Source organism: Ceratotherium simum, chromosome 26 (assembly GCF_057802395.1).
Source record: "Ceratotherium simum simum isolate JZ-2026a chromosome 26, ASM5780239v1, whole genome shotgun sequence".
NCBI lineage: Eukaryota > Metazoa > Chordata > Mammalia > Perissodactyla > Rhinocerotidae > Ceratotherium > Ceratotherium simum.
The window spans coordinates 37,249,277-37,264,607 of NC_141925.1; the positions used below are offsets into that span (position 1 = coordinate 37,249,277).

Here is a 15,331-nt window from a genome sequence, read left to right on the forward strand (position 1 = left end):
CAGCTCTGTTAGACTCCTAATTTACAGAACCACAGATGATAAGTTTGTGGTAATTGTTTACGGCAGCGATGGAAAACTAAAGCCTGAATTATTCCCGTTTTGGTGAAGTAAAGGCTGAGAGAGACCACGCGGCAATGAACAGAGCTGGGAAAGCCCAGGTCAGGGGCATCCGGCTCCAGATTTCCACGTAGCCTTGTAGACCAGAAGGGCAGAGCACTGATGCTCAGCGGGCTTCTCGGATGCGCGCGGCGGTCCCTTTAAGGGTGGGCGGGGAGGGGCGTGGCCCGCGGTTGCCTGGAGACCGGCCGGACGCGCAGCCGGCCGGGCGCCACCTCCGCCCCCGCCCGGCTGAGCCGGCCGGGAGCTCGAGTGACGTGGGGGCCCCACGCCCCAGGTCGGTGGTCCTGCGTGCGCCGCCACGGACGTGACGGCCAGGCCGGCTCTTCCTCTGGCGAGCGGCCGCGGCCTCCTAGGACTCGAGCAGGTGCGGGGTGGGCGAGGAGGTCCTTAGGAAGGGGCGGAAAGCGTGGGGCTCCCCGGGCCAGAGAATGCGCGCCCCTTTATGCTGCGTAAGGAAAGAATAAACAGTCACAATAATAATAATGCGGTCTCAAGCCAGGGAGAACAGAAAAAACACAAAAGTTAATGGGAAACCCGCCAGGAGAAACGAAGTTTGCCTGATTTGTAGTTCAGATTTCACGGATAGAGGATCAGAAAGCCTAGAGGAAAGGCCCGCCCGAGTTTAGAGGCAAGAGCAGCTGGGGGGCGGGGGCTGAACAGAGTAATGGATTTTGAAGCAAGAGAGAAGCAGGACCATGTTGGTGAGAGCAAAGCCGAGAGGTGGGGTGGGGCTGGCGGGTGGGGTGTCCAGAGGATGCCATCCAGGCAGAGCAGGGCGGGGGTGCCCACTGTGCCCTCGGGGCACGCGAAGAGGTACTTGCCTTGCCTTCCACTCCAGGACTTATCTGTGCGTCCTGCTTGATGGACTGGGATGCTTTAAGTGGGGCTAATTTTTGGAGGGCCAAGAAGACTATGGCTTTGGAACCCTGCCCTTCAGCTCTGTGACCTCGGACAAATGATTAGCACACCCTTTCTTGTCTGCACAAGGAGGCAGTCAGTCAGGGGTAGTACTGACATAGGGAGTAGGCAGCCAGTGATTTCAAATTGGAAAACAGGAAAGTAACATAAAATAATCACTCCATTATTGATTGTGCACCGTGTCCCCTGCTTTAGGGATTTTGTGCATCATCTCATTTAATCCTTATAATGAGACGAGGTACTATTATTCCTATGTCATATCTGAAGCAGAAAGAGATTAACTTGCTCAAGAACACGCAGCTGGTAAGGAGCAATGCAAGAGCCTGAATCCAGCTCTTGAGGACTTTTTCATGTACAGGATTACCCCTCTCACTGGAACACTATTTAAAAAGAAATGGTAGATGGTGTTCCAATTAGAAAAAATTTAGGAACAACCAATGCCATATTGAGATTGTATTATTTTTATAAAATTGGTGGCACTTGATACTTGTAATTAATTTTTCAAGCATTAGGAGGAGAATGATAATGACATAGTGTTGTAAAGCTAAAAGTTTAACTACAGGTGAAACCTCCAAGTATTGAGAGACATAATTTTTATTTTTCAGATAAAACTCTTCAGTGCTTTGAAACAAACAGCTCTCAACCAAAGGAATCATTTGATACTGACATACACAAAGTAAACTTTAGGTTTTGTAAAGACAATGGTGAAAGAAAAGAAAAGAGCAGACAAAAAAGGGGATAAGTCTGCCCGCTCTTCTTCTGATTATCTAGAGTTTTCCAAACAAGATGGCAACGCTGCTAGACAAGAAACGTCCCCCAGTGCTGTCCCACTGTTGGAAATGCAGCTCAATGAACAGGGACCGAAAAAAGAGCCTGAACTTCAGCAGAATGAAGATGCCACTCAATATGAGGAGCCCATTCTGACCAAACTCATAGTTGAAAGGTGATTTTTTTAAGTTGAGGTCATAATAGTTTATAACATTGTGAAATTTCAGTTGTACGTTATTATTTGTCAGTCACCAAATAAATGTGCCCCTTCACCCCTTGTGCCCACCCCCCAAGTCTCTTCCCCCTGGTAACCACCAAACTGTTCTCTCTGTCCGTATGTTAGTTTATTTTCCACATATGAGTGAAATCGTATGGTGTTTGTCTTTCTCTGTCTGGCTTATTTCACTTAACATAATACCCTCCAGGTCCATCCATGTTGTTGCAAATGGGGCAATTTTGTCTTTTTTTATGGCTGAGTAGTATTCCATTGTATGTATATACCACATCTTCTTTATCCAATCATCAGTTGATGGGCATTTGGGTTGCTTCCACGTCTTGGATGTGGTGAATAATGCTGCAGTGAACATAGGGGTGCATAAGTCTTTTTGAATTGTTGATTTCAAGATCTTTGGATAAATATCCAGTAGTGGGATAGCTGGATCATGTGGTATTTCTATTTTTAATTTTTTGAGGAATCTCTGTACTGTTTTCCATAGTGGCTGCACCAGTTTGCATTCCCACCAGCAGTGTATGAGGGTTCCCTTTTCTCCACAACCTCCCAACATTTGTTATTTTTTGTCTTGGTAGTTATAGCCATTCTCACGGGTGTAAGGTGATATTTTAGTATAATTTTGATTTGCATTTCCCTGATGATTAGTGATGTTGAACTTTTCATGTGCCTATTGGCCATCTGTATATCTTCTTTGGAAAAATTTCTGTTCATATCCTCTGCCCATTTTTTGATCGGGTTATTTGTTTTTTTGTTGTTCAGTTGTGTGAGTTCTTTATATATTATGGAGATTAACCCCTTGTTGGATATATTATTTGCAAATATTTTTTCCCAGCTGGTGGGTTGTCTTTTCGTTTTGATCCTGGTTTCCTTTGCCTTGCAGAAGCTCTTTAGTCTGATGAGGTCCCGCTTGTTTATTTTTTCTTTTGTTTCCCTTGTCTGAGTAGACATGGCATTCAAAAAGATCCCTCTAAGACCGATGTCAAAGAGTATACTGCCAGGGGCCGGCCCGGTGGCTTGGTGGTTAAGTGCGCGCGCTGCAATGCTGGCAGCCCGGGTTCGGATCCCGGGTGCGCATCGAGGCACCACTTCTCTGTCCATCCTGAGGCCGAGTCCCACATACAGCAACTAGAAGGATGTGCAGCTATGACATGCAACTATCTGCTGGGGCTTTGGGGGGAAAAAATAAAATAAATAAAATCTTTAAAAAAAAAAAAAAAAGAGTATACTGCCTATATTTTCTTCTAGGAGTTTTATAGTTTCAGGTCTTTGATCCATTTTGAAGTTAATTTTTGTGTATGGTGAAAGATAAGGGTCTCCTTTCATTCTTTTGCAAGTGGCTGTCCAGTTTTCCCAGCACCATTTATTGAAGAGACTTTCTTTTTCCATTGTATGTTCTTAGCTCCTTTGTCGAAGATTAGCTGTCCGTAGATGTGTGGTTTTATTTCTGGGCTTTCAATTCTGTTCCACTGATCTGTGTGTCTGTTTTTGTACCAGTACCATGCTGTTTTAATTGCTATTGCTTTGTAGTATATTTTGAAGTCAGGGATTGTGATGCCTCCAGCTTTGTTCTTCTTTCTCAGGATTGCTTTAGCTATTCAGGGTCTTTTGTTGCCCCATATGAGTTTTAGGATTCACTGTTCTATTTCCATGAAGAATGTCGTTGGAATTCTGATTGGGATTGCATTGAATCTGTAGATTGCTTTAGGTAGTATGGAGATTTTAACTATATTTATTCTTCCAATCCACGTGCATGGGATATCTTTCCGTTTCTTTAAGTCATCTTCAACTTCTTTCAATAACGTTCCATAGTTTTCATTGCATGAGTCTTTGCCTCCTTGGCTGAATTTATTCCTGGATATTTTATTCTTTTGTTGCAATTGTGAATGGGTTTGTATCCTTGAGTTTTCTTTCTGTTAATTCGTTATTAAAGAAATGCAACTGATTTTTGTAAGTTGATTTTGTACCCTGCAACTTTGCTGTAGTTGTTGATTATTTCTAACAGTTTTTCGATAGGTTCTTTAGGGTTTTCTATATGTAAAATCATGTCATCTGCAAACAGCGAGAGTTTCACTTCTTCATTGCCTATTTGGATTCCTTTTATTTATTTTTCTTGCCTAATTGCTCTGGCCAAAACCTCCAGTACTGTGTTGAATAAGAGTCACGAGAATGGGCACCCTTGTCTTGTTCCTGTTCTCAGAGGCATGGCTTTCAGATTTTCCCCATTGAGTATGATGTTGGCGGAGGGTTTGTCATATATGGCCTTTATTACGATGAGGTACTTTCCTTCTATACCCATTTTGTTGAGAGTTTTTATTATAAATGGATCTTGGATCTTGTCAAATGCTTTCTCTGCATCTATTGAGATGCTTATGTGATTTTTATTCCTTATTTTGTTAATGTGGAGTATCACATTGATTGAGTTGCAGATGTTGAACTGTCCCTGCATCCTTAGTATAAATCCCACTTGATCATGGTGTATGATCTTTTCAATGTATTGCTGTATTCGATTTGCCAATATTTTGTTGTGGATTTTTGCATCAATATTCATCAGCGATATTGGTCTGTATTTTCCTTCTTTGTGTTGTCCTTGTCTGGTTTTGGTATCAGGGTGATGTTGGTCTCATAGAATGAGTTAGGAAGCGTTCCATATTCTTCAATCTTTTGGAATAGTTTGAGAAGGATAGGTATTAAATCTTCTTTGAATGTTTGGTAGAATTCTCCAGAGAAGCCATCTGGTCCTGGACTTTTATTTTTTGGGAGGTTTTTGATTCCTGTTTTAATCTCTTTACTTGTGATTGGTCTATTCAGATTCTCTGTTTCTTCTTGATTCAGTTTTGGGAGGTTGTATGAGTCTAAAACTTTATCCATTTCTTCTAGACTGTCCAATTTGTTGGCATATAGTTTTTCATAGTATTCTCTTACAATCCTTTGTATTTCTATGGTATCTGTTGTAATTTCTCCTCTTTCATGTCTAGTTGAGCCTTCTCTCTTTTTTTCTTAGTGAGTCTGGCTAAGGGTTTGTCAATTTTGTTTATCTTCTCAAAGAACCAGCACTTTGTTTCAGTGATCCCTTCTACTGTTTTTTTTTGTTTGTTTGTTTCAATTTTGTTTATTTCTGCTCTAATTTTTATTATTTCCCTTCCTTCTGCTGACTTAGGGCTTCGTTTGTTCCTTTACCAATTCTGTTAGGTGTAGTTTAAGGTTTGATTATTTGAAATTTTTCTTATTTTTTGAGGTAGGCCTGTATTGCTATGAATTTCTCTCTTAGGACTGCTTTTGCTGCATCCCATATGAGTTGGTATGTTGCATTTTCATTTTCATTTATCTCCAGATATTTTTTGATTTCTTGTTAATTTCTTCAATGATCCATTGGTTGTTCAGTAGCATGTTGTTTAATCTCCACATCTTTGTCACTTTCCCAGCTTTTTTTTTTTTTTTTTTTTAATTTACTTTTCCCCCAAAGCCCCAGTAGATAGTTGTATGTCATAGTTGCACATCCCTCTAGCTGCTTAGTTGCTGTATGTGGGATGCGGCCTCAGCATGGCCAGAGAAGCAGTGCATCGGTGCGAGCCTGGGATCTGAACCCAGGCCGCCAGCATCGGAGCGCACGCACTTAACTGCTAAGCCATGGGGCCGGCCCATCCCAGCTTTTTTCTTGTAGTTAATTTCTAGTTTCATAGCATTATGGTCAGAAAGGAGGCTTGATATTATTTCAATCTTCTTAAATTTATCGAGGCTTGCCTTGTTTCCCAACATATGGCCTATCCTTGAGAATGTTCCACGTGCATTTGAGAAGAATGTGTATTTTGCTGTATTTGGATGGAGTGTTGTAAATATATCTATCAAGTCCATCTGGTCTAGTTTTTCTTTTAAATCCACTATTTCCTTGTTGACTTTCTGTTTGGATGATCTGTCCATTGATGTAAGTGGGGTGTTAAGGTTCAGTATTATTATTGTGTTGTTGTGGGGTTTTTTTTTGTGAGGAAGATCAGCCCTGAGCTAACATCCATGCCAATCTTCCTCTTTTTGCTGAGAAAGACCCGCCCTGAGCTAACATCTATTGCCAATCCTCCTCTTTTTTTCCCTTTTTCTCCCCAAAACCCCAGTAGACAGTTGTATGTCATAGTTGCACATCCTTCTAGTTGCTGTATGTGGCACGCTGCCTTAGTGTGGCCGGACAAGCGGTGTGTCGGTGCACGCCCGGGATCCGAACCCAGGCCACCAGTAGCGGAGCACGCACACTTAACTGCTAAGCCACGGGGCCGGCCCCCTCTGTTGTTGTTAATATCTCCTTTTAGGTTTCTTTTTCTTTTTTTTTTTTGTGAGGAAGATAAGCCCTGTGCTAACATCTGCCAATCCTCCTCTTTTTTTGCTGAGGAAGGCTGGCCCTGGGCTAACATCCTTGCCCATCTTCCTCCACTTTATATGGATGCCACCACAACATGGCTTGCCAAATGGTGTGTCGGTGTGTGCCCGGGATCTGAACCGGCGAACCCCAGGCCGCCACAGCAGAGCGCGCACACTTAACTGCTTGTGCCGCCAGGCCAGCCCCTCCTTTTAGGTTTCTTAATAGTTGCTTGATGTACTTTGGTGCTCTTGTGTTGGGTGCATAAGTGTTATGTCTTCTTGGTGGAGTGTCCCTTTTATCATTATATACTGCCCCTCTTTGTCTCTCATTTTTTTTTTTTTTTGTGAGGAACATGGGCCCTGAGCTAACATCTCTTGCCAGTCTTCCTCTTTTTGTTTGAGGAAGATTGTCACTGAGCTGACATCTGTGCCAATCTTCCTCTATTTTGTATGTAGGATGCTGCCACAGCATGGCTTGGTGAGCAGTGTATAGGTCTGCACCAGGATCCAAACTTGCGAACCCCATGCTGCCAAAGCGCAGCATGCGAACTTAACCACTATGCCACCTGGCTGGCCCCGCTCATTGCTTTTTTTTTTTTTTTATCTTGAAGTCTACTTTGTGTGATACAAGTATGGCAACACCTGGTTTGTTTTGTTTGTCATTAACTTGGAGTATCATCTTCCATCCCTTCACTCTGAGCCTGTATTTGTCTTTAGAGCTGAGATGTGTTTCATGGAGGCAGCATATTGTTGGGTCTTGTTTTTTAATCCATCCCGCCACTCTGTCTTTTGATTGGAGAATTCAATCCATTTACATTTAGAGTGATATTGATATATGAGGGCTTAATACTGCCATTTTATCGCTTGTTTTCTGGTTCTTCTGCATTTCCTTGGTTTCTCGTCCCGTGTGTACTACCAGTTCAGTTTGGTAGTCCTCTATGATGGTTTTCCTAGTTTTCTCTTTATTTATTATTTGTGTCTCTGTTGTGATTATTAGTTTAGTGGTTACCATGAGGTTTGTATAAAAAATCTCATAGATGAGATAGTCCATTTTCTGATAGCCTCTTATTTCCTTAGACTAAGCCAATTCCAGCCCTTTCTTCTTCCCCTTCTAAGTTACTATCATCACAACTTATTCCATCTTGTGTTGTGAGTTTGTGGTTGAAATGACAAGATTGTATTTATTTTTGGTGTTTTCCTTCCTTTTATCTTTAATGTTATAATTAAGTGTTTGCTAATCTGTTCTGATAGAGAGCTGCAATTTCCTGATTTTGTCTACCTATTTATCTCCTTCCTCAAGACTTTGTAACCTCTTTCTTTTTTTTTTCAGGTATGAGAGCCTTCTTGAGCATTTCTTGTATGGGGGTCTTGTGGCGATGAACTCCCTTAGCTTTTGTTTATCTGGGAAAGTCTTTATTTCTCCATCATATCTGAAGGATATTACAGTATTCTTAGCTCAAAGTTTTTGTCTTTCAGAATTTTGAATATATCATTCCACTCTCTCCTAGCCTGTAAGGTTTCAGCTGAGAAATCTGCTGAAAGCCTGATAGGGGTTCCTTTTTAAGTTGTTTTCTTCTGCCCTGTTGCCCTTAGTATTTTTTCTTTGAAAAGTCAATGACTTTTCAAAAGTCATTGACTTTTGCCAGCTTTACTACTGTATGCCTTGGAGAAGATCTTTTCACATTGATATAGTTAGGAGTTCTGTTGGCTTCATGTTCTTGTAAGTCCAGTTCCTTCCCCAGGTTTGGGAGGTTCTCAGCTATTATTTCTTTGAACAAGCTTTCTCTTCCATTTTCCTTCTCTTCTCCCTCTGGAACCTATAATCCTTATGTTGCATTTCCTAATTGAGACGGATGTTTCTCACAGAATTTCTTCATTTCTTTTTAGTCTTAGTTCTCTCTCCTCCATCTGAAGCATTTCTATATTTCTATCCTCCAGACCACTGATTCTGTCCTCCATAATATCAGCTCTGTTATTCAGGGAGTCCAAATTTTTCTTTATCTCATCCATTGTGTTTTTCATCTCCAACATTTCTGATTGGTTTTTCTTTATAGTTTCAATCTCTTTTGTGAAGAAGTTCCTGATTTCATTGAACTGTCTATCTGTATTTTCTTGTAACTCATTGAGCTTTTTTATGATAGCTATTTTGAATTCTCTGTCATTTAGATTATAAATTTCTGTGCCTTCAGGATTGATTTCTGGATGCTTTCATTTTCCTTCTGATCTGGAGATTTAATATATTTTTTCATACTGTTTGACAGCATGGATTTGTGCCTCCACATGGTGATAGTATGCGGTCGCAGCTTCCATCTGCCTCCACTGGGTGGGGGTCAAGAGTGGTGTCTTCTGAGCCCACTGTGACCCCTGGCCTCTGTAACTGCTGCTCTTCTAAGGTATGCATGGGTGCTCTGGCCCACCGGCTGAGCTGAGCTTTTGTCTGCCTGATCCTGGGGTGTCCTTGCTCTGCCTTCAGTGTCTGCTCTAGCTTGATGAAGACACCCCTGCAATAGTTTAGTCACCTCTATGTGGGGCTTTCCCGTGGGCTGTGAGGGAACTTGGAGGGTGATGGTGTTCCCATGGAAGGTCGCCCCTCCCCTCTTCTCTCAGAGCCACGCATGGTCTGGAGCCCAGGGTCGCTGTCGCTGGGGAGAGAGAGAAGCTCTGCTTACCTCCTTCCACTTCCTCTGGGGGGTCCAGCACTTCCACCTTCAGATGTATGGCTGCGTGGGTCTCTCAGACATCTTTTGTGTTGGGTGAATGTCCTCTGTTGGTATATGAATGTCCTTTTCATTGTGTCTTAGTGGGGAGCGTCTAAGGGGAGAGCTCACTCCGCCATGATGCTGACATCACCCTCCTCCTGAAAGGTGATTTTAGTGGGCTGCATCTTCCGTGCTGCCTTTCCTACCATTTTTATGCTCTCTGTTCTCTTGGCAATCTCTTATTGTCACTTTACCTACTATCTCCCTAGATGACTGAAAATCTATGTCTTTAACACTGTTCTCTCTCCTAGAGTTTTAGGTTCAAATTTTTAACTCCCTACTGGACATCATCCACTGGACTTCAAACTCCCCATGTCCAAAAGCAGACACTGCAGGACTTGAAATAAGATCTGGATTTGTCTTAGCTCTGTGATATCAGCCTCATCACTGAACCTTTCTGAGCCTCAGGTTCTTAATTGGGGAAAATAAAGGAGAATACACACTTTAGAAGGTTCCTCTGAATGTTGCTGTTTCTCTCCCAGCCATTAGCTTCTCCATTGGTCCCTATTTCTGTAGGGCCACCACCATTTTCCTACATCCAGGCTTGAAATTAGAGCACTATCCTCTGTCTTTCCTGCGTCTTCCGTATTTCCTTTCCCTCTAATCTTCTCTCATTAGTCCTTTTCTCTCTGCATAGACTCTTCCTTACCTCTTGACTGGGCTGTTGGACTCACATCCTAAAGATTTCCCTGCTTCTGGTCTGTCTCTCCAGGCCTCTTACGTAGGTTTACCTCCTAATGCATGGCTCTGTTTACATCACCCCCGTATTAGTTATCTCTCTGTGTAACAAATCACACCAAAACATGACAATTAAATTAGTAAATATTACCTCACACAGTTTATGGGGGTCAGGAATCTGGGAACAGCTTAGCTGGATGAGATTGGGTGAGGATCTCATGAGGTTCAGTCAATATGTCAACCGGGGCTGCTGTCATCTGAAGGCTTGACTGGGCTAGACAATTTGCTTTCAAAGTGGCTCACTGGCGTGGTTGTTGACAGGACGCCCTGCCTGTTTCCTCATCACAGGGACTCTCTCCACAGGGCTGCTTGAGTGTCCTCACAACATGGCAGCTGGCTTCCCCAGAGAGTGATCTGAGAGCAAGGGCAGAAGCCGCAGTGTCTTTTATGACCTAGTCTCAGATATCACCCTCTGTCATTTCTGCAACATCCTGGTGGTTATACAGGCCAGCCCCATTCAGTGTGAGAGGGAACTTCACAGGGGTGTGAATACCCCGGGGTGAGAATCATTGGGAGCCATTTTGAGGCTGGCTACCACATACCCCTTAAACGCTTAGTTTCTTTCCATTGTCCACAGAATAAAACACCTTTGCCTGATGCTCTGACCCCAGCCTGCCTCTCCCCTCCCAAACACAAGAGCCCAGTTATACTTCTTCCCACAATTCCATTTGTTTTTATCTTTGTTTCCAAGATTGCCCTTATTGGAATTTGTCCCTCATTTCTGAATGACCAAATTCCACTCTTCAAGGTCCAACCTTTTCCACTAATTCTTCCCAATAGGAAGTAACTTTCCTCAAAATTTCTTTTAACATACTTATTACTTTTTATAATGTACTACTATATACATTGTATATATTATTTTCTATTACATACATATATATTATGTATGAATTACTGTAATTTGTTTATCAGTCTCAACTTCTCTATCAGGCTGAAAATTCCTTCATAGCAGAGATTACCAAACACCAGACCTTAGGCCTAGCCGGTGCTCAGTCAAGATTTCTAGTTTGAATGGTGTCAACAGCCCTTTATTCATGAGCCACACTGTGCCAGCTCTGGATTGGGCACTATAGAAGGATATTAAAAAGTATGAAATATTGTCTGTATAGGCAGTGTGTACTTATGTTCTACCTTGTGCTGTTTTTATAGAAACTCAGAGCAGAGGGTCAGCAATATGTGCTGAGTTAGTTCAGGGAAGGTGGGGCCTCAGTTACCCTGACATGGGAACCAGGGGCATTGAATATCCTGACACAGAACGGGTTGGGATCCAGGCCAAGAGGAGCACCTGGAAACTTGTAGGCATGTTTTGGGGGGTGAGGGAAGGTGTCATTGATACGCCTGAATGGAGCTATTATGAACCCTTTTTAGAATCCTTTACATTTTCTTTATTCATTGTTTTTCATTAGTGAAGTACTATATACTCGTTGTGACACATGAAATAATGCAAAGATATCTTAAAGAAAAGTTAATCATCTCCCTCTACCATATTCCAATTTCTCCCTCCTTGCCCCTTCCCATGAGTTACCACAATCTTTCATTAATTAGAAAAAAGTCTTTTGGGTTTTATAGGTAAATAATCACATAATCTTCAAATTAAGATAGTTTCCTAATTCTTCTTTTCAATATTTGTGCCAATTAGTTAAGTTTCTTGACTTTTTGCATTAACTAGAACCTCTAAAACAATGTTGAATAATTGCTGGTAAAAGCAGGCATCCCATTCATATTCGTGATTTTAACAGAATTCATTTCAGTACTTCACTCTTAAAAATCGTATATGCTATTGTTTTTCCTAATAGTGTCTTATGTTTAAGTAGTTTCCTCATCTTATAACATTACTTAGAATTTTTAAAGAAGCGATTGCTAAATTTTATCAAATACCTTTCTGGCATCTTGTCATAAACATATGGTTTTTCTTCTTTGATTTGCTGATGTAATGAATTATGTTTGCAGATTTTCGAATGTTTAATCTTCCATGGAGTCTTGGAATAAGCCCGATTTGGTCATGGCTGTCACAGGTTCCTGTGTTTGTCACCTCCCTTCCCTCAGAGCAGAGAGAGGAGCCAGGTGACAGATCACACATGATCCACCCGGTGCTGAACTAAAAATCTGGGCACTGTTCCTGACACCTCCCTTCCCCACAGCCAGCCCATCAGCACATATTCTGGCTATATGCCCACAATATATCTTTTTTTAAAAAAATTACCCTAGTAAAATACACATAATATAAAATTTACAATTTTAACCATTTTAAGTGTACAATTCAGTGGCATTAAATACACTTATCATGTTGTGCAACCATCTCCACTGTCCACTTCCAGAACTTTTTCATCATCCCGGCCAGAAACTGTCCAGAATATACCATAACCTTCCATCTCTCTCCCCTTCCCCTGCTCCCTCCTGGCAGTTAGCTCTCTCCAGCAATCCATTCTCCACGCAGCAGCCGACGTGATCTTTTAAAGACGTAAATCTGATCTTGTCCAACTCGCCTCTTAACACCCTCTCATGATTACTCCTGGAGCTTTGGATTTTGTTGCAAGGCTTCATCACTGCCCACCACGCCCAGTCCCCCTGGCCCCTGACTCCTTTCATCTTCCTGCCGACCCCACTCTCTCTCTCTCTCTCTCTCTCTCTCTCTCTCTCTCTCTCTGTGTGCTCCAGCTGTGCTGCTCTCCTTTCTGTTTGCAGAATTTATCAGGCTCTTTCCTGCCTCGGGGCCTTTGCACTTGCTGTGCCCTCTTCCTAGAATCCTCTTCCCAGGGTTCTTCTCATGGCTGTTTGTTTCATGTCCTTCAGGTCTTGGTACAACTCTCGTGTCCTCAGAGAGGCCTCCGCCCTGACCGTCTGTGTGCAACAGCCTCTTCCTACTCACTCTCAGTCACATTCCCCCATCATTTCTTTCACAAAAATTGAACACAATCTGGAAGTATTTTCTTCATTTGTTTCCTGTTTATCATCTGTCTCTCCTCAGTGAACTATAATCTACCCATGGCAGGAACTTTCCAGTCTTGTAAGGGGCAGGCACATAGTGGCCCTCGGGGCATGTTTATTGAGTGAATGAATGTGAAATGTTACTTGTACTTCTTTATTGATGTTAATTATGTATTTTAACCCACTGTCACTTAGGGTTACTTACATCCTTCATTACCTTGAGCTTTATTTCTCCGTAGCTATGAAGGGGAAAAAGTCCGTGGACTCTATGAGGGAGAAGGCTTTGCCGTCTTTCAAGGAGGCTGTACCTACCAGGTGAGTTACACACTTTGGGAATGGGTAGGGAGGAAGGTGTGGGGTGATAGTTTTAGATTTGCATCTTCAAAAATGTCCATGGGTTCTTCAAAAGAAATTGGAAGCACTTAATGCTGATTTTATTTTGAACCCTATTTACATATTTTAAGGCAAAAACATGGCTCAGTACAACTGAAGAAGTCATTTTAGATGTTTTTCTTTTCCTGAGTTTGTTTATTGTACAAACAGCATTAAGGTTGCTGAAGTAAATAATAAAGAGTAAAATCCAAGTATCATCATCCTTTTGCCATAAATGTTTTCAATTTGCTATATTTCTTTTATTCCTTGAATGGATGTATCAGTATTTTTACATGGGCACATTAATTTTGTAGATAACATCTTGACTCTTTTTTCACTTATGAATAATTTTCTGTATTGCTATGCGGTTTCATAACTTAAAATTATTTTTTTTATTGTGGTAAAAGATACATAACATAAAATATACCATTTTGACCATTTGTGTACAGTTCAGTGGCACTAAGTATGCTCACCATGTTGTGCAACCGCAGGGTATCCACTATCCATTTCCAGAACTTTTTCATCATCCCAAACAGAGTCCTTACCCATTAAACTATAACTCCCCATTCCCTCCTCCATAATTATTATCTTAAATATTGCATAGTGTTCTAATTTACTATTTATAACTATGCCATGGTTGCTGTATACTTTTGGGGTGTTTTAATTTTTTGCCTTTATTAATAATGCCATAATGAAGGTATTTACTCATTCATTCATTCAGATTATCAAAGAAATATGTTGTTATTATAGGAGAATGGATTTTTGTTATAAGGCATGAATTTTAGTACCCTGACATTTTTCCCCTTGATGTACGACATATTCATTTTCCTGTGTCATAAAAACTCTTCAAAAATGCTCTTTGTTGTGACTGAATGAAATTCATTAAAATGACTGTCCCATCTGGCTTTTGCTCTAAGTTCTGGCATTTAAGGTGTTTCGTTTACCCTGATCAGCGTCTTCTTTCCACTGTGGCGCCTTGCCCAGCACTGGTTGTGTTTAGTTCAAAACAACACCCAGCGCTTGGTTGCACAGAGTAAACCTCTCTCAGCAGCTGAGGATGCGGTGAGACAGGGTGCTGGTCTTCCTGCCCTCAGGTACACGCTTACCTGGAAGCTCAAGCCTGGCCAGGTGGCCTTGCCCCTCCCACTGATGTGGGGCGAACACCCCTCCGTTTCTAGAGGATCTCCTCCCTACCCACTGCCAGCTACCTGCTTTGTAAGCTTTCCATATTTTCCTTAGACTCAAATTATTTTGATTAAAAATAATTACCAATTGGATCTCATTTAAATCGTGAGGGAGGCCGACCCAGCAGAATGACTCGGTGGCCCCAAGCCCCATGTCTGCCAGACTGGGGTTTGTCATGTGTTTAGATCTCATCCTCTAAAGATAGACAATAAAAACAAAGGGTTCATGAGTACACTTCCCCTCACCGTAGATGCGGTGTGATCTTTCTATTCTTGTTTGTGACAATAAAAATGCTTTTATTGCCCACAGTTTTCCTGAGTGCCAGCCATGTCTGATGTGAGCCCGTGTTAACTTGGAATGATAATATTCCTTCTTGCCAGTGAAGTTAGGGCAATGGTTCTCACAGTGGAACCGGCAGCATGAGTATCACCTGGGAATTTTTTTGAAATGCAAATACTTGGGCCCCAGCCCAGACCTGCTGATGAATGGGAATCTCGGGTGGGCCCAGCAATCTGTGTTTCACGCACCCCCCCCCCACGTGATTCTTATACATAGCAGAGTTTGAGAATCACTAAGTTAGGGCACTGTTTACACAGACGCTTGGTTCTCTTCTCCAGTGGGGTGTCGTTTTATCCTTGTTTCCTCTGATTGCATTTAGACATTCAGGGGTGTTAAGTTTTCAGTGACTAGTTCTTATATGTTAACAATAGACACTCTAAATGTAAATGAACTATACTGACGCCTGTCTATTGTATACATATATGTCCATGTCAGTATACACACACAGATACACACTGATAATTCCCAGGAAGGGAAAAGAGATAACGTGTGAAATGCAATATTGTGAAATGTAATAATTTCTGATACCCAGATAATGGTTTTAATCAGGTCTATCTAGTTTAAATAATTTTTAAAAATCCTTAAACTTTGAAATGCAAAACCAAAAGTATATGAATTCTTTTGA

General features: G+C 41.8%; 1 protein-coding gene across 2 annotated transcripts in view; it reads left to right on the forward strand.

Annotated features, from left to right (window-relative positions):
* Positions 1-1,649: 1,649 nt before the first annotated feature.
* Positions 1,650-15,331, forward strand: part of RSPH10B (radial spoke head 10 homolog B) — a 69,655-nt gene continuing 55,973 nt past the window's right edge. For both annotated transcript variants that reach the window (XM_004440857.3, XM_087449218.1), the window contains exons 1-2: positions 1,650-1,981; positions 13,050-13,125. In XM_004440857.3, coding sequence (XP_004440914.1) covers positions 1,740-1,981; positions 13,050-13,125 — 318 coding nt within the window. In that variant the 5' untranslated portion in view covers positions 1,650-1,739. The remainder of the gene's footprint in view (positions 1,982-13,049; positions 13,126-15,331) is intronic.